General features: G+C 39.5%; 1 protein-coding gene and 1 pseudogene across 3 annotated transcripts; one reads left to right on the top strand and one right to left on the bottom strand.

Annotated features, from left to right (window-relative positions):
• On the top strand, positions 3,015-10,463 carry LOC109835179 (annotated as a pseudogene).
• Positions 11,208-16,800, bottom strand: LOC109834213 (receptor-like protein kinase THESEUS 1). 3 transcript variants are annotated; one of them, XM_020402186.1, is made up of 2 exons: positions 16,517-16,800; positions 11,208-14,256 (listed from the first exon to the last, which is right to left on the bottom strand). In XM_020402186.1, the coding sequence occupies exon 2, from the start codon at positions 13,923-13,925 to the stop codon at positions 11,409-11,411; it is 2,517 nt and encodes an 838-aa protein (XP_020257775.1). In that variant the 5' UTR covers positions 13,926-14,256; positions 16,517-16,800; the 3' UTR covers positions 11,208-11,408. The 3 variants fall into 3 exon arrangements, with proteins under 3 accessions (XP_020257775.1, XP_020257774.1, XP_020257773.1); XM_020402185.1 differs by lacking the exon at positions 16,517-16,800 and adding an exon at positions 15,388-15,513; XM_020402184.1 differs by lacking the exon at positions 16,517-16,800 and adding an exon at positions 14,382-14,536.

Here is a 23,270-nt window from a genome sequence, read left to right as displayed (position 1 = left end):
TGAATTCTTTGGCTATTCGAAAGTTAAAAAAGGAGCTGTCATCCGAGTTCGAGATGAAGGATCTTGGAGAAGCAAAGAAGATATTAGGCATGGAGATTAAGAGAGACAGGATGAAAGGGAGATTGAAGCTTCCACAGAAGAGCTATTTGCAAAAGATGTTGAAAAAATTCAGGTTTGATGGCAATGCAAAAGCAGTTAGCACTCTATTGGCTCCCCACTTCAAGCTTCAGCTAGTATGTCGATTGTTTCAGTTGAGGATAGAGATTATATGTCGAAGGTCCCATATGCCAGTGCAGTAGGTAGCTTGATATATGCGATGGTGTGTACGAGGTCAGATTTGTCACAGGCTGTGAGCATGGTATCGAGGTACATGCACGACCCCAGGAAGGGTCATTGGGAGGCTATAAAGTGGATTCTACGGTATGTTAAAGGAACCATGAATGTTGGATTAATTTTCCAGAAGGATGAGAATAATGGGCAGGATTGTATTGGTTACGTGGATTCAGATTATGCTGGAGATCTTGACAAGCGTCGGTCTACTTTAGGATATGTGTTTACATTGGCAAGAGAACCGGTATGTTGGAGATGTACACTTCAGTCCATAGTGGCTCTCTCTACTACAGAGGCGGAGTATATGACGGTGACTGAAGCTGTTAAAGAGTCTTTGTGATTACATGGATTATTGGAGAACTTGGGGATTACACAGGAAACCCTTCGGATATATTGTGATAGCATATCAGCTATCTATTTGGTGAAGAACCAGGTTTATCATGCACGTACGAAGCACATCGATGTCAGATTCTACTTTGTTCATGACGTTTTGGATGATGGAGACGTAATATTGGAGAAGGTCCACACAAAGGACAACCCTGCAGATATGTTTACCAAAGTTGTGTCAGGTGTGAAGTTTGGTCATTGTTTGGAGCTTTTGAACATTCTTCGGTGTTGAGGCCTTTGGAGGCAGGTAGCTTGATATATGCGATGGTGTGTACGAGGTCAGATTTGTCACAGGCTGTGAGCATGGTATCGAGGTACATGCACGACCCCAGGAAGGGTCATTGGGAGGCTATAAAGTGGATTCTACGGTATGTTAAAGGAACCATGAATGTTGGATTAATTTTCCAGAAGGATGAGAATAATGGGCAGGATTGTATTGGTTACGTGGATTCAGATTATGCTGGAGATCTTGACAAGCGTCGGTCTACTTTAGGATATGTGTTTACATTGGCAAGAGAACCGGTATGTTGGAGATGTACACTTCAGTCCATAGTGGCTCTCTCTACTACAGAGGCGGAGTATATGACGGTGACTGAAGCTGTTAAAGAGTCTTTGTGATTACATGGATTATTGGAGAACTTGGGGATTACACAGGAAACCCTTCGGATATATTGTGATAGCATATCAGCTATCTATTTGGTGAAGAACCAGGTTTATCATGCACGTACGAAGCACATCGATGTCAGATTCTACTTTGTTCATGACGTTTTGGATGATGGAGACGTAATATTGGAGAAGGTCCACACAAAGGACAACCCTGCAGATATGTTTACCAAAGTTGTGTCAGGTGTGAAGTTTGGTCATTGTTTGGAGCTTTTGAACATTCTTCGGTGTTGAGGCCTTTGGAGGCTATTTTGATGAACTACGTGAGGCTTGATTCCTTAGGTAAGGGGATACGTAGGTAGTTATTTATGATACAGCCGATTTGGTGAGTTGATACCGACATTTGGAGAGTGTTCACATTCTCATTTGGGTTCTCGACTTGTTGTGGATTGAGTCCGTTATCGTGAATCGTTTCACTTCGTACTGGACGTAACAAGTGAGACATTTGGTTTGGTTGGTGTTGGTTCAGTTTTGGGAAAACTTTGTCGAGGTGGAGAATTGTGAACGTCAGCAGGATGTGAACGTCAGCAGGACGCGTTTTAAATTCATGTGGGGGCCACAAATGCAAAGGCGGAGAGGTTCTCATTTCGCCCGCGTGGGAAGCAATGACGTGGGGTCACGTGAACATTTGTTCGTGGATGCGGATGCGGTGCGGCCCACGAAGTGCAACATATAAATACCATTCCTAGGGTTTTGTGAAGTTGTGTGCAAAAGAGGGTTCGTGTGCATGGGAGAAAAACATTGCAAGGAGAAATTTTTTGGGCTGTGAGAATTTTTCGGCTGCAGCAAGAAGAAAAGCAAAGAAGGTCTGCGCCGAATTTGAGAGCACTCTTTGGAGCTGAATTTGGGAGGGTTTGTGCAACCTTTTGAGAGAGAAATTGTGAGAGTTTTGAGAGATTGTTTGAGGGTTTAATTTGTGTGATTGTAAATCATAATTGTATTCTCTTTCTCTCTAGTAGTAGATCTCCCCCTTCCTTGCCCCGTGAACGTAGGCAATTTGTCGAACCACGTAAAATTCATTGTCTTGCTATGATTTGTAATAGCTTGTAGGTTCCCTCGACAAGTCAGTTCTAGAACTGATGAGAGGAAGAGTGTATATCCCACTTTATTGAGATATATTACTTTCGATTCTTGTTTCCTTTGTGAAACATGGATTTAGTTGTGATCTTACTCTCTTGTTGTGCAACAGATGTGCTGCCGAAATTTCCACTGCGCACAACATCTTCTACTGCGGGTTCAATGTCCGGTTCAACGAGGAGTTCGACTGTGGGTTCTTCATTAGAAGCTTGAACTGATGGATTAGACGACATGATTTAATACCTATTCATTGAAATTTCTAAACTTAATCAAATAAAAAATATAATGATGCAAATTACAATTATATATGCAACTAAAAACAATTAGAACTAATAGGTTAGAGATTTTTATCAAATAAATTAGGATTTTTCAATTCAGTCAACAAATGCTAAAAATTAGGACTTTTATCAACAATTATAATTCACCTTAGTGATATACCACATTGAGGAGGAGACGAGGAGGTCAGACGTCGTCGTCGCGTCGTCGAAGGTCGTCATTGCGTCGATCAAGATGAGGCGGCCGCAGGCTTCTTGAAGAGGCGGAGGCGGAGCATCAAGATGAGGCAGAGCGGGAGGCGGAGCTCGGGGGCAGAGCGGGCACGGAGGCGGAAGCTCGGGGGAGCGGGAGCGGAGGGTCGGAACTCAAAGGCGAGCTTAAGGGGGCGGAGCGGCGTGGCAGATGCAGAGCTCGGAGGCGGCGGGATGGCGGAGAGCCGGAGGCGGAGGCGGAGGCGACGGGACCGTGGTGACGGAGGCGGAGCAGGGAGGTCGGCGGCGGCTTTGAGGTGGACTGGTGGAGGCTGGGTGAGTGGGGGTGGGGTTTAGAAAGATAAAAATTAGGGTTTGAAGTTATGGATTTGAGTTGAATTTGGGTCGGGTTGCGTATATATGTTATAGACCCGACCCAATACAGACCCAATACAAGTATTATACATAGCCCATTTCAAATATCCGGATATCTGAACCGTATCCGTAATTTCAACCTAATAACCTTATCCGAAACCGTATCCGGATAAAAAATCCAAACCGTAACCGTATTCAAAACATATCCGACCGGTTTTAATTTTTCCCTACCATATCTGCTTTCTAAACGGATACGGTTGCGATCGGTCCAGATAAATCTGGACCATTTTGCACCCCTAGGTTCAATAGAATTAAAGGCGAGCCGATACTTTTGCTCCTTTTCATTGTTATCGATATCAAAATCAAAGGGGGTATCAGCACAATCTCGTTTGACATGCAAAAGCTGATGGAGCCCCTGCTACAATTAATAGGCTGATCAGATGTCCACAGGAGTTCCCAAACCCTAAACCGTCACCCAAATGCTAAAGGCTGCTTCTTGAACTACAATTCACCTATATGTGACGCAGTCTGCAGAGGTCTAATTCCTTTTCTATATATTTTTTCTTTCTGTATTGTTTAACTATTACGTCCATTGTAAAACTAGAGTAAGCGGGGATTGGTGTGTCGCTAACATAGTACATATCCAAAATTTTAGCTATGTTGTAATGGTATTGTAATGACCTGGATATATGACATATCAACAACACACCATGTAAACCTATGAGGGATGTGCATGCCTTGTTTATTCATGACTGTTATGTTGAATTGATAATTTGATCTTAATGTAGGTTGAAAGCCTAGTTGCGAAGGAATAGGATCCGGTTGCTATGATCCCCACTTCATTGGGGGGCAATGGAGTTGTGTTCTACTTTCTGATGGAAGGAAATGTGAACACTTCAGCCTTGTCTCTGACCCCAACCTCCAAATCAATACACGCTTCATTGGTCCGACCAAGTGGAAGGGAGCGAGACTTTTTGCGTGGATACAAGCACTCAGGCTCATGTTTGGGCACCACAAGCTCTCCATTGGGCTGCTCCAGCCAACCAATGGGATGATTTTGTTGACCACTTCAATTTCTCCTTTTTGACAGCCAGCCTGTTCAAATTCAAGAAGGACATCTTTCTGAGTGACAACCTTCTAATGACAGAGTAAAGGTTGAGAGGACTGGAAACAGAAACAGTGTAATGATCTCAATTGACAAAACTGTTGGATAGCAATATTCCTAATCTATTAGGATTCCTAATCTATTATGGTAACATGAGGTTATTAGGATTCCTAATTTATTTTGGTAACATGAGGTTATTAGGATTCCTAATTTATTTTATTTTTGGTTTTAGGATTCCTAGTCTGTTTTGGTTTTAGTTTTTCTATATATATGGAGATTAGAATCAATCATTAAAAAGAGAGGAGAGTTGTAATCAGAGATTAGAAAGACTTTTGAGCATTGTGAGAGGGAGATATTATGAGCAAGTTGAGAGCTTTGATTGAGGGTTAGTTTGTGAGTTTTGTGAGATTGTAACACTTTGTACTCTCCTTGATTTAGTGGAATCTCCTCATCCTATCCCCGTGGACGTAGGCAAATTGCCGAACCACGTAAAATTAGTTTGTCTCGCTTTTGTGTAATTTGTAATAGCTTATTTAGGTTTCCTCGATAGGTCAGTCCTAGAACTGATGAGAGGAAGAGCTGATATCTTACTTGGTTGAGATATTTTGCTTAAGGTTCTTGTTTCCTTTGTAAAACATGATTTCCTATTATGACATGACTCTCTTGTTGTGCTGTCGAGGTGCTGCCGAAATTTCTGCTGCGCGCAACAAGTGATATCAGAGCTCAGATTTCAGATCTAGGGTTTTGGAATTAGGTGGAGAAAGATTCTTGTGTGAAGCTTGGTTCTTGGAGTTCCAGGCTTCGGTGGAGATAGCATTAGAAGTTGTCGTTGGAGATTTTACTTTCCTCATGTGGACATGAGATCTATTTGGAATCTGATCTAGAGTTCAGTTGGATAATTCTTAATTTCTATCAAAGTTTGATTCTTTCTCTACAACTTGGAGTTAGTTTGCAATGGGAGAAGAAAGCAGCAAGTCGATGGCGAGTACAGTTCAAGTTGGTTTTCAGAACACCAAAAATAGTATGATGAAGTATGACGGTAAAATCAACTTTGATTTGTGGATGAGCGACGCACATGATGCGCTCAATGCTCAGGACTTGGAGGTGACCATCATGGTCCACGAGAGACCACCAAAATATAAAGAGGCGATATGAGAAAAGATGAATAGGAACGCTTGTGGGGTGATCAGGTCCTGTTTGGAACAGGAGCTGAAGTATGATGTGATTGGGGTGATGTCTGTAATGAAGATGTGAGAAATTCTCAACAACAAGTATCTTACGAAAAGTGTTAAGAACATATTGCATTTGCTACGAAGATTATTCAGATTTTAGATGTCCATAGGTACCTCATTTGCGGCTCATGTGAGCAACTATACTAAGTTATTGTCGGACTTGGCGAATGTTCATGAGAAGATATCGGATGAGTACAAGGCTATTATCTTATTAGGCTCCTTACCGGATGAGGAGTACGACACCTTTGTGCTCACTTTGTTGAATGGGAGATCTTCTATCAGCTATAGTGAAGTTACTAATGCATTGACGAATTATGATTTGAGGAGGAAGGATAAGGAGACTTCCCGTGCTAGTACTTCAGGCAAGACCTTATCGACGAGAGGTAGAAGCCCATATCCAAAAGGTGGTAATAGAGGAAGGTCAAAGTCTAGAGGTCATCACCAGTTAGCAAATAACCAATGTGTATTCTGCAAGGAGCAGGAACATTGGAAGAGAGACTGCTCGAAGCTCAAGGAGAAGGAGAATAGCAAGAAAATGGGCCCGAAGGCCAATAAGGTGAACGTTGCGAAAGGCGTTGATTATGATGATTTGAGCTTTTCTCTACTGATTACTCCGGAGGTGAACCACTTGGATGTATCAAATTGGATGCTTGATTCCGGCGCTACCTATCATATGACCTTTAGGCGAGATTGGTTTGCATCTTTTGAGAAGCTCAATGGGGGGAGTTGTAGTCATGGGAAATGATCAGTCCTGTGGTATTTGTGGGATAGGCACTGTGCGGATCCGGATGCACGATGGAGTAGTTCGTGAATTAAAAGAGGTGAAATTTGTTCCTTAGCTAAAGAAGAATTTTATCTCAGTTGGAGCTTTGGAGGCAAAAGGATTCAAGGTGACCTTTGTAGATGCTGTAGCGAAGGTTACTAAGGGATCTTTAGTGGTAATGAAGGGAGTCTGCAGTTAAAATTTATACTATCTGAAGGGGAGCACCGAGATTGACTAGGTTGCTTCAGCTATTTCAGAGGCGGACATGAGCAGGCTTTGGCATTATAGTTTGGGGCACACATGAGAGAAGTCACTGCAGGCACTGTGCAAGTAGGGGCTATTGAAAGGAGCCAAGAGTGGTAAAGTGGAGTTCTGTGAGTACTGTGTGCTTGGTAAAAAGACGAAGGTGAAGTTCGGGACAATCATTCATCAGACGAGGGGCATTCTAGACTATGTGCACACAGACATTTGGGGTCCCACCAAGACTGCATCACTTGGTGGTCGACATTGGTTCGTCACGTTCGTTAATGACTATTCTAGACGATATTGGGTGTACACCATGGCAAAAAAGAGTGAAGTCCTAGATATATTTATGGAGTGGAAGAAGAGGTTGGAACTGCAGACTGGAAGAAAGATCAAGACGTTGCGATCCGACAACGGCGGCGAGTACACATCAGACCCCTTTCTGCAGCTATGTCGAGACGAGGGCATAGAGAGGCACTTCACGGTTAGTCATACACCGCAGCAGAATGAGGGTAGCAGAGAGATTAAATCGGTCTTTACTGGAGAAGGTCTGATGCTTATTATCGCAAAGTGGTTTGAAGAAAATCTTTTGGGCTGAGGCACTTACATATGCGAGCCACCTCATTAATAGGTTGCCTTCATCTGTGATTGAGGGGAATACCCCTATGGAGAAGTGGTCGGAAGAGGGAGAGCAAGCACACGACTATGACCAGCTCAAGGTATCTGGGTGCCCTGCATTTTATCATATGAGAACAGATAAATTAGAACCTCGAGCTAGGAAGGCCATATTTGTAGGATTCAAGCGTGGTGTGAAGGGATACAAGCTATGAGATCCAGTTGATAGGAAGATTATGTTGAGTAGGGACGTCACATTCGATGAGGCGTCTATCTTGAAGCTTCCCAGCTCTCATCAGGTGGAGAGCGACCCGACGAAGGAGATATCTCAGGTGGTGGAGATCAATGCAGTTCTACAGTGTCTAGATGGTACAGTATCCATTAGAGTGCCGACTAAGGTGACGTTAGGCAAGCACGATGGTGATACGGAGAATACGGGTACTGATGTGTAGGATCAGGGACCGACGACTCAGGTTCAGGATTTTATTACGGTTCGGAGACAGAGAAGAGACATACGAATGCCAGCATGGTATGCCGACACAGTTGCGTATGCACTTCCGGTAGAGAGTATCGATGAGATGGTGCCTACTATATTCAGAGAGGCCGAGCAGAGTTCGGAGGTTGATTCGTGGAAGGTAGCTATGCAAGAGGAGATGGAGTCTCTTTACAAGAATGATACGTGGGAGCTTGTTGAGCTTCCAAAGGGGCGGAAGGTAATTGGTTTCAAGTGGATATACACGAAGAAGGAGGGCATTGAGGGCACTCCATTGAGGTTCAAAGCTAGGTTAGTTGCGAAGGGCTATGCACAGGAGGTAGGTATTAACTATAATGAGGTTTTCTCTCCGGTGGTGAAGCACTCGTTGATTCGGATTTTGCTAGTTTTAGTGGCACAGTATGGATTGGAATTAGATCAGTTGGATGTGAAGACGATATTTCTTCATGGTGATCTTGATGAAGAAATATATATGACTCAGCCATTGGGATTTTGAGCTGCAGGGAAGAAAAAATTGGTTTGCAGATTGAAGAAATCGCTATACGGTTTAAAGCAGTCTCCTCAACATTGCTATAGGTGATTCGATAGTTTTATGATTGGTCATTCGTACACTCGGAGCCAGTTTGATCCTTGCGTATATTTTCGCAAGTTGAAAGGAGATGCGTACATCTATTTATTACTTTATGTCGATGACATGTTGGTTACCTCTATTTCCAGATCTGCTATAGATGAGTTGAAGGCACAACTTTCAAAAGAGTTTGAGATGAAGGATTTGGGTGAGACGAAACGCATTTTAGAGATGGAGATCGGCAAAAACAAGAAAAGGGGCAAAATTTGTTTGACGCAAGTGACTTATTTAAAGAAAGTTCTATAGCGATTTCATGTTAGCATGGATACAAAGCCAGTTAGTGTACCATTGGGAGCCCATTTGAAGCTTTCAGCTGATCTTTCACCGAAGACAGTTGAAGATCGAGAGTTGATGTCGAATACTCCATATGCGAGCGTGGTTGGGAGATTGATGTATGCGATGGTATGTACGAGACCAGATTTGTCACCTGCAGTGAGCATGGTTTCGAGATACATGCACGATCTAGGAGTGGGTCATTGGGACGCCGTGAGATGGATTTTGAGGTACATTCGAGGTACGCTCAATGTTAGTTTGGTTTATGAGAGGGACATTACAGGTGGGCAGTTATGCATTGGTTATATTGATTCGAATTATGCCGGGGATTTGGATAAGCGCCGGTCTACGACGGGGTATGTGTTTACTTTGACCCGTGCGCCGATGTGTTGGAGATGCACCTTACAGTCGACGGTGGCTTTGTCTATGACAGAGGTAGAGTATATGGTGATTACAGAGGCTGTGAAGGAGGCTATTTGGCTTCGAGGATTTTTGGAGGAACTTGGTATATCGCAGCGGTCTGTCACTATTCATTATGATAGAATGAGTGTTATCTATTTGGCGAAGAATCAGGTTTTTCATACGAGGAAGAAGCATATTGACGTTCGTTATCACTTCGTTCGAGATGGTCTTGAAGATGGCAATGTGGAGATTGTGAAAGTCCACATGAAGGATAATCCGGCAGATATGCTCACAAAGGTGGTTCCGAACAACAAGTTTGATCATTATCGAAACTTGTTGCACATTCGTGATTGTTGAGACCGTTGGCGACCATTTGGATGAACTACGGGCGGGTTGATCCCTTGGGAGAGGGGGTACGTAGGCAACCACATTGGTATAGCTGAATTTGGTGAGACGACGCATTGGTGTTCATGTTGGTGTCGGCTCAGTTTTGGGAATACTTCGCCGAAGTGGAGAATTGTTGGATAGTAGTGTTCCTAATCTATTTTGGTAACATGAGGTTATTAGGATTCCTAATCTATTTTGGTAACATAAGGTTATTATGATTCCTAATTTGTTTTGTTTTTGGTTTTAGGATTCCTAGTTTGTTTTGATTTTAGTTTTTCTATATATATGGAGATTAGAATCAATCATCAAAAAGAGGGGAGAGTTGTAATCAGAGATTAGAGAGACTTTTGAGCATTGTGAGAGGGAGATATTGTGAGCAAGTTGAGAGCTTTGGTTGAGAGTTAGTTTATGAGTTTTGTGAGATTGTAACCCTTTGTACTCTCATTGATTTAGTGGAATCTCCTCATCCTCTCCCCGTAGACGTAGGCAAATTGTCGAACCACGTAAAATTAGTTTGTCTCGCTTTTGTGTGATTTGTAATAGCTTATTTAGGTTCCCTCGACAGGTCAGTCCTAGAACTGATAAGAGGAAGAGCTAATATCTCACTTGGTTGAGATATTTTGCTTAAGGTTCTTGTTTCCTTTGTGAAACATGATTTCCTATTACGACCTGACTTTCTTGTTGTGCTGCCGAGGTGCTGTCGAAATTTCCGATACGCGCAACAAAAACCACAGAGGTGTCTATAAATGTGGCTCCAATTACTAGAGAGACAATGATAAGGTCCACAAGTATGGAATACCTTCTGATGATTGCTTTGCGCATTTGGAAAGTCAGTTCAGATTCTTGAAGCTATCTCAAGAAGTAGAAGGGGTTTTAGGTCGCACATATCGTCCAGGGTTTGAGAATCCAGCAGAACCTGGGGTAGAAGAGCCCGTTGTTGGTGGTGAGGACAAATATCGGACTACGTCCCTACTATCTTCAGACTGCAAGATGCGTCTATTCTCTCCTGAAGCAGATGGCTAGATGGTGGTGCATTAGTTGTATCAAACAATATTGTTGACGTATGGATTGGTTTGAAATGTATGCATTAGGTTTGATCAAATAAATGACTTCTATGATGTATTTTTCTTTTTTCAAGAATCATAACAGCTAAGAAAGCAAGATGGTTTTGATTGTATATAATGGTGTCCTGTGAGTGTTTTAGATCAAGCATTATGATGAAACAGTCCAATCTCAAGCTACGAGTGTGCAGATAGCAAAGGAGGTGCTAGAGTACCAAAATCAAATTGGAATTTGAAATCCAAGCCTAAGATATTTGTTGCTTAAGTTCTACAAAACACGCTAGATATTGTTTTCTTCAAACAAGTCATACATAGATTACATATTATTACTGAGAAGGAGTCACTTTCAGCAAAGGTGCTCAAATTTGTCTAGAGGTGTAAATGGGAAGGAGAGGGGGGGAAAAGTTAATATAGTATAAGCATAGGTAGATAATTACATGTACATCTTGTGTAAAAACAATTACAACTTAGGAAGAGAAAGATATCTGAGAGCAATTAATTCTTTGAAAATTCCTCATTATAACTAAGCATTAAAAAAATCAAACTTTATCACAAGATAGAAACACAACATTCAATTAATTGCAAAGGGAAATTGCAGTAAAAAAAATGGACGCCACACTTCCTTCTGATCCCACCATATAATAAAGAGAGAAATTTTCATCTTTGTAAACCTGCAAGCCAATTATCCTTAGCATTCAGAGAACTCTATCGAAAAAAAAAGTGAATTTCACTTGAATTTGTAAGTCATATAACTTGAACAAATAACGCTATTGAGCTCACACCCGCAAATTAAATACACTATATTATACAAACATAAATCCAAATTAATTACCGCATAGATAGTAAAAGAACAGAAAGGACCTCAAAGTCGCTGAGAATTCCTTAATTTAAAAAAAAATCCATCTCCTCATCTCCCTCGAGGATTCACGAGCTGAGAAAACACAGCACTAGTAGCCACATCTTCAGCATCATCATCAGTACCAGAGTTCACCCCCTCGACCATACTCACACTGTTATCGAAAGGCTCAAGCGGAGGCAATAAAATATTCGGAATGCTCTTCATGCTATTATCATCAGGATCAGCAAGCGATGATGTCTCGTCGAGCTGAAGAGCGTACTCAAGATTCCACAGCACATCTCCCATTGATGGCCTGTCAACCCCAGTCTCAGCCAAGCATTTCTCCGCGGTGTCTCCGTATTTTTTAAGCGATGCAGGATTAATTCTCCCCGCCAAATTTGCATCCACAATTTGCTCAAGCATCCCCTTTTTCTGCCAGTTCATCGCCCACTCTGCTATGTTCACTTGTTCTCTAGGTAAAACTGGATTGAGCGCCGGTCTTGCACATAAAACTTCCATTAGAACGACGCCAAAGGAGTAAACATCAGACTTCTCAGTCAGTTGTTGTCTTCGAAAGTACTCAGGATCCAGATAGCCAAAGCTACCTTTGACAGCTGTGCTAACATGAGTCTGATCCAATGCTGGCCCAGTTTTTGACAAACCAAAGTCGGCAACTTTGGCAACGAAGCTCTCATCAAGCAAAATGTTGGTGGTCTTCACATCACGATGAATTATACTTTGAGCTGCTCCAGTGTGGAGATAATGAAGACCCCTCGCAGCTCCAATGCATATCTCAAGCCGCTGCCTCCATGAGAGTGACGGTAGGTTCGCTCCATAGAGATGGCTTCTCAAAGGTCCATTCGCCATGTATTCATACACCAAAATCATCTCGGATCTTTCCTCACAGTAGCCAATTAGTGAAACTAAATGTCGGTGACGAAGTTTGGACAGCATCTCGATTTCAGTGTGGAACTCAGTTAGACCTTGCTCAGATCTTGGATTTCCTCTTTTCACGGCGACTTTAGTGCCATCTTCTAATGTTCCCTTGTAAACCTTCCCGAAGCCACCGACACCGAGAAGCAAGCTCTCATCGAATTTGTTGGTCGCATCCATGATTTCTTGGAATGTGAAGACTCGGCCGAGGTTTGTAGAGGCCAAAGAGATGCAACTCGCGGTTCCACTTCGAGTAGAAACTTTGCTCATGGTGTGAGAGTTTCCATACAGAGGAAGAGGTAGCCAAGACTGAGTATGAGTACTATTAGCCTTCGACCTCCGACCCATAAAACAACAGTAGCACAAAATTATAAGTCCAATGGCACCTATAGCTCCCACAACCGATCCAATTATGATACCCAGCTTCTTCTTCTTCGATGCTGACTCTGGAAGAAGATCGTCAACAGAGTTCAGCCCATCAAAGCTCTTAACTCCATTGCTAATCTTCATCACCTCGAGGCCATTCAAGATCGCATTGCTGAAATCTGCCATTGAATCAGGCCCAACACTAACAGTCAAAGTATTTGTACCATTCGATGAATTCGAAACAAAATCCTTGTAGTATGGCACGGATAATTCCCCCTTGAGAGACGAAAGATCCAGACTCGCAATCGCCATATTAGAATTAACATACACATTGAAGACCAATGTGTTGAGAGCCTTACTGATTATATCACAGAAATGGAACCTGATCAAGTATTGAAAGCTCGAATCTACAGATAAAACCCAGGTCATGTTGAAGGTCAAATCGGTGACATTTGCATCCCCCATGGCATCGGCAGTTGCATAAACCCATTTAGGGGCTACTTCCTCAGTCAAGTCCTGCGGATAATTGATCGTTAGAGGATCAACCGAGACGTTTGCAGCTGAGCTGTTGACATGCAGATACTTGCCATCATTCTCCCAATTTCTTCCAAGCGAGTCATTGTTGGATGTGAGTAAAGGACCACCCACATTTAATCGATACATAGTCTCTAGACCGAGCACAGAGAGGCCAGTAAAAGGGGCATTCGGAACTGCAAGGGCTTGATCATAGATCAGTTCATCAGGGACTGAAACGACCTCGATCGCGTTAACGAAAGACACAGAGCCATTTGTAGGAATGAAGCTTAGGACCAAAGAGTCAGAGGTGACATTGACAGAGTACTCCTTGAATAGGTAAGTATAGTTGGTATTTTTGAAGGTGAAGTTGTTCAAGAGGACGAAATCATCGGTTAAGACCGTCAGCGGAGAAGAAGCGAGGTCACGGTCGCCGGAATTTGGAAGGGGGCAGAAGTAGAGACGGATCCAATGGCGGCCGGCTTGATGGATATCGAACTTGTAATGCGCGGGTTTCGGGAAAATTCGAAGAGATTGGTAAATTGGAGACGGGAGAGAGGAGCTGGGAGTGGAGATTGCATTGTCTCCTGAAGTTTTTAGAGAGAATGAGGATTGATGGGAATCAGGGAGGAAATTTTTACCTTGAACTGAGACATTTTGGGAGGATCCACAAGCAATCAGATAGTTATCAATGGGGGTGAATGCAGCAAAAGAGAGATCAAACAAAACTGAAAGAAAGAGAAATGCGCATCTCAATAATCTCAACTTCTCCATCTTAAGACACCAAACTCAAATGAATAGAGAACAAATTCAAAGATCCAAACTTTTAGATCATAGTCACTGAACTCTCAAAAATTGTAAAAACCCAAGGTATGAAATCCCCACCAGAAGTTTCTCAGAAAAAGAATCAACAGAGCCCAAATCAGTAAATTGGATCAAGATGGAAACTTTGAGACAAAATCTACCTCAGCTCGAAAAACCCAGATGAGATCTTCTGGTTTGGGTTCCAGATCAAAACCAGCAGAGCTTCATTCCTGGGTTTCTTCCTCTCTTCTAGTTCTAGCTTGTGTTCTTCTTCCTTCTCTTTTCCAGCCTGTGGATTAGCCTGTCAATGTACGGAGAGGAGAAGGACCCACATCAGAAATATTCTTAATTAAACAATGATGATGATAAGAATAGAAATAAAGAGAGAGAGAGAGAGAGAGAGAGAGAGGGGGGTAAAATAATTACGAAGTTGTGGATCGAATACAGGTGAAGAAACAGCTGTGGAATTAATTGATTAATGAATCTTTGCAGCCATGAAAGCTCTGCCCTCTGCAACTGAGAAAGCTTTGTAAAGGTAGCAGCTCATGTGGGTTCTCTCTTGATTCTTCAATTTAATTTAATGCCGTTGTCCTCATTTTATCGGATCAATATATTACTAATTAATTAATTTAAATAAATTGAGAAAACGGTGATGAAAGGGATTGGAGTGTGTTTAAGCTTGCAAGGGGACCAACTAACGGTCCTTTTTTCGAGTACTTTACGCGGTTTCATGTTCATTAACGGTACCAGATGGTGGATGTTACTAATTACCATCGTGTTAAAAGGAGAGAGGGAGTCTGAGTGTAAATTTTCCTTAGTATTATATATACTAGTATTTAGACCCGTGCAAAGCACGGTTTCTAAAATATTTTCTGCAAATATTGAATATGTTATCAAAATAAAGTATTCTGCTTTAGATATAAAGTATAGGGGTGCTATTTGCTTTTTTTTATTATTCGTTCAGATATTTGATCAAGTTTGATTCATAGTTCATTTAGTACTAAACAAATAATTTTCAGTGTTTGGCTTATAAATGAATAGAATTTAACCAAATGTACGTTTGATTCGGTAGTTCATTAACTATTCGATTCGATAACTTTTTAATAGAATTTAACCAAATGTATGTTCAAAAGTTCATTAACTGTTCAATTCGGTAGTCCTATTAATTGAACTTATTGCAAATATTACTTATATAAATTTTTATTTACAAATGATACCCGTATAAATAGGTAAGAGTGGGTTCTAGGGCTAGGGAAGTTAAAATGTTTAAGTTCAAGAAGTGGAGTAAGTCAATTGTGTGGAAAATTGAGCAAATATTTACTAAATTATACAGAAAAACCTCTATTCCTCTTCGCGGTCTGATCTTCAGATCCTAATTAGGATCACGTGCTTATTAGTAATTAAAAGTAAGCTAAATATAAATCTATCGTACCATATGAAAAAGGGGGCAGTTGGCACAGAGATCATCTAGAAGCTTGTTGACATACTGTGAAGTTGAACATTCGGATTCCTGTGTCCAATACGCTTTTTAAGGCCTCTAACGACCTCCTTGGCTAGTTTGTTTTACATAAAGCAGGTAAGAACTAAAACGTAAGGCAAAACCAGAAGTGATCTATTTAGTCCAGATAGACATATGGAGGCATTTGTTTTGCCAAAATATAGAAGGAAAAGAAAATTCATGTTTATGGACAAAGATTTGACTGGGTGAATGCACTCTTCACGTTTTTTAATTGCTCTTTGACTGATAGAATACAATCGTGATCACCAAGCTAGTTTGTATACAAATATTTAACTGCATGATAGATTATGTGCTATATATTTTCCTTTTAGCACGCTTTTGAGGTTTTATAATCAAGAGCGAGTATAGGCTGAAACTAAGATAATCAATAACTAAAGTGAAACATCTAACACTTTCCTATATTTATATTTAATCACTGAGGATATTAAGTACTCTGTTGCCAGAATATGTAAGGGAAAGTATCTGCCTACATTTTCACTCAATAGGAAAGACAAGAAAATACAACTGGGATAAATCAAGAAATTGATGCTATACATGGATTAGATTATTCTATATGAAGCGAGAACTGAGGTAGTTTATTTACAATCATGGAAGTAACTGGTAGGAGATGGAACCGAAGTGGCACTGTTATTTTCTAAATTCACGTAGATTTGTTTTTCCATCCGATTTAACTCTTAAATGTTATCTTAGACCAAAAAAAGAAATACATATCACATATAACAGATTTTCTCATCATTATTTTATTTTACGCTTCAATAAAAAATTTTATCATCTGCTTCAATAAACATTTTATTTTTTTTCACATTTGTATCCAAATATCTGTGCTTCAAAGCCAAGAACACAATTTGGTGAAAAGAAATAAACACAATTCTTATATCAGATAATCCTAAATTCATCATTTCCATTAAAAAAAATGCAGATATAAGGATTTAATTCGGAAATGCAAGATGAAATACGGATATACGAATCAAACAATATCCAAACAAATTAACAAAGAACATAAATAAAAATAAATCAATTATGGGTAAAATTTATTTCATACGCAGGTTCTCCATTGATAGCATCACAGATCTGACGTCATTGCCCAATCGGAGCCGATCAAGAGATCGCTCGTCGCCCGATGGCCCCGATCAACCAACGGACAAGGCATTGCTCAGAGCAAGAACAAATCCAAGCCCGCCGGTGACCAAATCGAGATCAATTTCGTCCAAATGATTAAGAAAACCTAAAGAGAGAGGGTAAAGCGATAAAAAAGAAATTAATTGAATTCTTTTGCTCGAACGCTTAAATTATGGGTGTAGAGGAGAAGGAAAAACCGCAGTAGAGACAGGGGAGCAGTTGGCTTAGGCGTGGGAGTTAAGAACCAAAGTTTCTATAAAAAAAATTTATTTTTAAAAATAACATGATTGGTACAAATCAGATTTACTGTTCATTCGTTGTTCTCCTTTAGTTAAAAGAAGTAGTAGATTACCCCGTGTGACCGTGTCGTATATATATATATATACACACACACACACAAGTATAGAAGGGTGATGTGTGCTCTCATAACCGATGTGAAACTAAACCTAATATCAACAGCCTCACTCAAACTCATGTTGGATCAAACAAGTGAGTTTGCGTACAAGAAACTAGAATCGATGAACAAATAAGGCATTCGTGAAGAAATCTGCAAGCTCATCGGCGGATGAGACATGATGAAGTTGAATTATCTTGTCATTGATAACTTGTTGACGAACAAAATGAGCGTTGATCTCAATGTGTTTGGTCCCCTCATGAAATACTGAATTACTGACAATCTGGATGACACTCTTATCACAATAGAGAAGAGTAGGAGTCGGAATATAAATACCAAAATCACTGAGAAGACGACGAAGATGAATAATCTCTTTAGCTGTTGTGGACATTACACGATACTCTGCCTCGATGCTGGAAATGGCAACAACATCTTATTTCTTACTTCGCCAGGAAATAAGGGAATCACTAATAAATATACAATAACCTGTGGTAGATTTCCTGATAGTTGGATCATCAGCCCAAACAGCATCAGAATATACACGAAGCTCTAAATCGGATGTAGCAGGATACAGAAGAGAGCGAGTGCTAGTGCCCCGGAGATACCGAAGAATCCGTAATAAGACATCATATTGTACAGAACGCGGGACATCAATAAATTGACTGACAATACCAATAGTATGAGAGATATTTGGTCGAGAGATGCACAAATAGACCAACTGACCAACAAGATATCGGTGTCGGGTAGGTTCAGATAGAGGCTCACCATCAGTAGAACGAAGTTTGATAATCTGTTGAAGTGGAGTATCGACAGTTGCATCGTTAGTTAGCTCAGCACGAGCTAGAATATCCGAGAGACACTTCTGTTGAGACAGTAGTACTTCCCGCGGGCCCTGAAAAATTTCTAAACCAAGAAAATAGCAAAGAGATCTAAGATCCTTCATGTGGAACTGTTATTGCAATTTAGATTTTGCTGTTAGTCATTTTGTTTTGATGATGATTTACAAACACCATTATTGGTGCTAATTGATTGTTGAGCTATATTGTGTAGATTACAATTTATCAAGCTTGTTAGCACTATTGTTGGAGGATTGGATGGAACAACTGTTGCGCGCAACGAAAATTTCGACAACACTTCGACAGCACAACAAAAGAGTCAGGTCACAATAAGAATTCCTATTTCACAAAGGAAATAATAATCTTAAGCAAAATATCTCAACCAAGTGAGATATCAGCTCTTCCTCTCATAAGTTCTAGGACCGGCCTGTCGAGGGAATCTAAAGAAATTATTACAAATCACACAAATAGTGAGACAACTAATTTTACGTGGTTCGGCAAATTGCCTACGTCCACGGGGAGAGGATGGGAAGATTTTACTAAATCAATGAGAGTACAAAGGGTTACAATCTCACAAAACTCACAAACTAACCCTCAACCAAAGCTCTCAACTTGCTCACAATATCTCCCTCTTACAATGCTCAAAAGTCTCTCTAATCTCTGATTACAACTCTCCTCTCTTTTGATGATTGATTCTAATCCCCATATATATAGAAAAACTAAAACCAAAACAGACTAGGAATCCTAAAATCAAAAACAAAACAAATTAGGAATCATAATAACCTCATGTTACCAAAATAGATTAGGAATCCTAATAATCTCATGTTACCAAAATAGATTAGGAATCCTAATAATCTCATGTTACCAAAATAGATTAGGAATACTGATATCCAACAACAACAAGCTACAACGATGATATCTAAGGAGGTGGAGGCAAATTGGTGAAGCAAAGCTTTCAAAGAACACAACATACAAGAGAAACTTCATCAACATAGAAGCAAATATCAAGACTCAAGCTATGTACTTATATGTGAGGGATATTTACATTTTTATTTCTCTCTAGTGCTTAATGTAGGCAAGTAGTATGATAGATTACATTTAAAGTTCTTGGGATAAAACACTCACACATTTTCAAAACTCATATTTTGACATTTTTGCTAAACATTAAGTTTTCACAAATACAAGGTCCTTTTTGCAAAATTTCTTTTTAAACAAGTTTGTTATTATATTTGAAAACTTTTTCCAAAGTTTTATATTTTTAGAATTTATTTATTATTTTTTAAAGGCCCTGGAAATTCGTTTTTAAAAATCAAAACAGGCTAAAAATCTGTTATCAATCGACTGATGCAAAGGATCAGTCGACTGAAGAATTTGGCCAGAATCATCAAAAGTTTAGGTTTCTGTGACTGATGTTCTATCAGTCAACTGATGACCCTTCAATCGACTGATGAGCTCTTCAGTCGACCGACGAGCTGCAAACTGCTTACGACGGTCAGCTCATCAGTCGACTGATGAGCTCTTCAGTCGACCGACGAGCTGCAAACTGCTAATGACGGTTAGCTCATCAGTCAACTGATGAACCCCGACAGTCGACTGATAAGCTTCCAATGGCTACAATTTCTAGATTTCTCAGTTTTTGAAAGTTTTTGTCTGTTTCTTTGGGGTTTGGCTGTTCTCTTGAATGCTTATAAATACCCAGCAACCCCATTCACTTCAGTAACCAAGCAAGCATTTAAAATCTCTTGAGTTTGTGTTTATTGTTTAAAAAGAGCTTTAACTTTTAATTGTTTTCACACTTACAAATCCCACATCCCAAGCTTCAATTGCAATCTATTCATCTTGCCATAGGGCTGTTGTAAGATAGCTTCTTTTCTTTCGTTTGTAATTTGTGGAGAGCTTGATCTCATGGAGATCTACTGTGTGGTTGTGAGATCTCAAGAGGAGATCATTGTGAAGAAGTTACGGCTTCCAAACAGGGTTATGATAGTGAAATTATCCTTGAGAGTGGGGAGCAGGGACGTAGGTCGGAGGACCTAACCTCGTGAATATATCACGTGTCATAATTGGCTAACTATTCCCTAACTTATCTCATTTATATTGTTTTAGCATTTAAATTTTATGGTGTATTACATTGTCGTTTTTAATTGTACTTTTATTACCTCATAACCCTATTCACTCCCCCCTCTAGGGTATTATAATTGGTATCAGAACAAGGTCTCTATACATTTTTAGATTTAACCACCTTAGAGGAAAGATCCAATGGAGGCTTCTTTGAATGTGCATATGCTTGAGGGATAATCCACCACTAGACCCTCACTTTTCACCGGTAGAAACTTTGCTTATTGAAAGGCTAGAATGAGGATTTATCTATGATGCATTGACCTTGATATCTAGACATTATAGAGAAGAAATATTTGAGAAGCCTAGTATTAGTAGTAGTATGACTGATGGTGAGAGGCAAGCAAACCTTAATATAAAAGCCATGAATGCATTATTTGTGGACTTACCCCTAATGAATATAATAGGGTTTTTACATGTGCAAACGCACACGAAATTTGGGAAAAATTGTATATCACTCATGAAGGAACCCCCAAGTTAAGGAATCCAAAATTAGTGACTCATGTGTGATTATGAATTGTTTAAAATGCTTCCAAATGAATCTATTGATACTATGTTTTCTTGGTTTACTAATATCATAAATGAATTGCACGGCCTTGATAAGGTGTTGACGAACCAAGAGATGAACTACAAAATTCTTCGTTCTTTGACGCCGGTTTGAGAGTCGTTCTTTGACGCCGGTTTGAGAGCCCAAAGCTACGGCCATCGAGGAAGCTCATGATTTTACAACACTTTCTCTTGATGGTCTCATTGACAAGCTCAAGGTCCATGAGAAGAAGATCAAGGAGAAGGAGGAAGTGCCCCCAAAGGCAACCGAGGAGCCATCTTAAAAATTGAAGACCATTGCGCTCAAAGGAGCAATTGATGACTCATCCTCCTTGGATAATAAAGTTGATATCTCTAGAGAAGTGGCACCTCTCTAGAAGAATATCAAGATTAATTAAAATGAATAAAAATTTTAAAAATCGATCTAACAACAAGTTTTCCTCTCGTGTAGGTAAATATTTCGAATGCAATGAACCGGGACACAATGCAAAGGATTGTCCCAAAGTAAAGGAAAAATACTTAAAGTATAAGAAAAAGAAGGCTATGTACGCCGGATAAGATGAATCTGAACCAAGTGGTTCGGATAGCGATGACGAGGGCGCCCAGATTACTCTTCATGACCCAAACATTTGTTTCATGGCTCATGAAGATTAGGTACAATCCGAAACCGAAAGTGAATCTCTTTATATGCAATGTGAACTAGAAGATGCTTTAGAAGAATTAAACATTGAATTTAAAAGATTAGCAAAAGAATATTCTTCTTTCAAAAATTACATGGTTCTTGTGACTCTAAGTTTAAGAAACTACAATCCTCTCTTGCTCTAAAAGATGAAATAACAGGAGATCTAGACATTGAAAATAAACAACTAAGGTCTAAAATTGAGAGGTTAGAAATTAAAAATAATAGAATTAAATCTTATCATGCTTACTCTAGTCATAATCATATAAATAGAAAATGGAATCACAAATCTCATACACCCACTTACAAGAAAAATTTTGTGTGTACATATTGCATGAAATATGATCACATTTCCACACATTATAGACTTATAGATAATGCTTATTATTATGGGTTAATGTGGGTACCTAAAGGTACAAAGATATAAACATTCAAGGACCCAAAGTTTGGGTACCTAAAGGTTCTACAACTTATTTACATATAGGTAACATCTCGCATAAGACGTAAGGAGTTGTGGTACCTTAATAGTGGTTGCTCATATCACATGATGGGCAACAAGGAATATTTACAATCCTATCAAGGATTGAAGGAGGCAATGTCTCCTTTGGTGACGGCGAGAAAGATAAAATTATAGGTATTGGTAATATTGGTAAGATATATTCTCCCATAATTAAGGATGTTTATTTTGTTAAAGAATTAAATCATAATCTTCTTAGTATTAGTCAATTAAGTGATAAAGGCTTTGACGTTACTTTTAAACCGGATAAATGTATTGTTAGTATGAATAATAAAATCAATTTTGTTGCTCTTAGAAGGTCTAATGTTTACATTTTTGAGATGAATGAGCTAATCGATCAAGATGTAAAGTGCCTTGCCGCGGTGGATGAAGATCCTTAGATTTGGCACAAGAGACTTAGACATGCTAACATGGAGTTAATAACTAAGCTATCCAAGAAGAATTTAGTAAGAGGACTACCAAATCTGATCTATATTAAAGACTCTATGTGTGAGGAATATGCCAAAGGTAAACAAACTAAGAATTCCTTCAAATTCATAAATAAGGTATCCACTTCTAAACCCTTATAATTATTACATCTTGATCTCTTTGGTCCTATGTGTGTTGCCTCTCTATGAGGAAAACATTATGTATTTGTTATTGTTGATGATTTTTCACGTTTTACATGGGTAATTTTTCTTACAAATAAAATGTTTTGAAGAGTTTTCTCATTTTGTGAAAAGATTTGAAAATTGTTAAAATTAGAAGTGATCATGGTGGTGAATTTCAAAATAATTTTTTTGATGAATTTTGTGCTCATCGTGGTATAACTCATATGTTTTTCGCTCCTAGAACGCCTCAACAAAATGATGTTGTTGAACGAAAAAATCGCACCATACAAAAGATGACACATATAATGATAAATGCTTTTTATTTGCCTAAGTATTTTTGGGTGAAAGCCGTCAATACAGCTTGCCATGTTTTAAATCGTATCTTGATTAGACCTAAATTTAAGAAAACTCCTTATGAACTATCTTTTGGCAAAATCCCATTTATTGAATATTTTCATATTTTTGGTTGTAAATATTTTATCTTAAACACTAAAGATCACCATGATAAGTTTGATTCCAAGATTGATATTGGTATATTTTTAGGATATACATCTAGCAGTAAGGCTTATAGGGTTTTCAACAAACGAACACTCGTTGTTGAAGAATCTATAAACATTACTTTTGATGAAACTAATGATGGTTCGTAAGATGGTTTGCCTTGGGATGATGATGATATTGAGGGAGGATTGGAGCTTTTTCAAATATATGACAAACCCTCAACGGACACACCAAATATTGGATAAGGTAATAATGAACAAAATCTAGAAGAATTCCGCAAGACATGGAAATTTACACCGGATCATCCCAAGGAATAAATTATAGGGAGTCCATCCAAAGGCGTCATGATTCGCTCAAAAACAATGAGCGAATGTGGTAATGTAGTCTTCTTATCCCAAATTGAGTCTAAACGTATTGATGATGCTTTAAAAGATGGGTTTTAAGTTTTAGCTATGCATGATAAATTAAATAATTTTCAAAAAAACAATATTTGGAAACT

This window comes from Asparagus officinalis, chromosome 3 (genome assembly GCF_001876935.1).
Source record: "Asparagus officinalis chromosome 3, Aspof.V1, whole genome shotgun sequence".
NCBI lineage: Eukaryota > Viridiplantae > Streptophyta > Magnoliopsida > Asparagales > Asparagaceae > Asparagus > Asparagus officinalis.
Note: the sequence above shows the minus strand (reverse complement) of the source record. Positions and strands in the feature narration are given on the sequence as shown.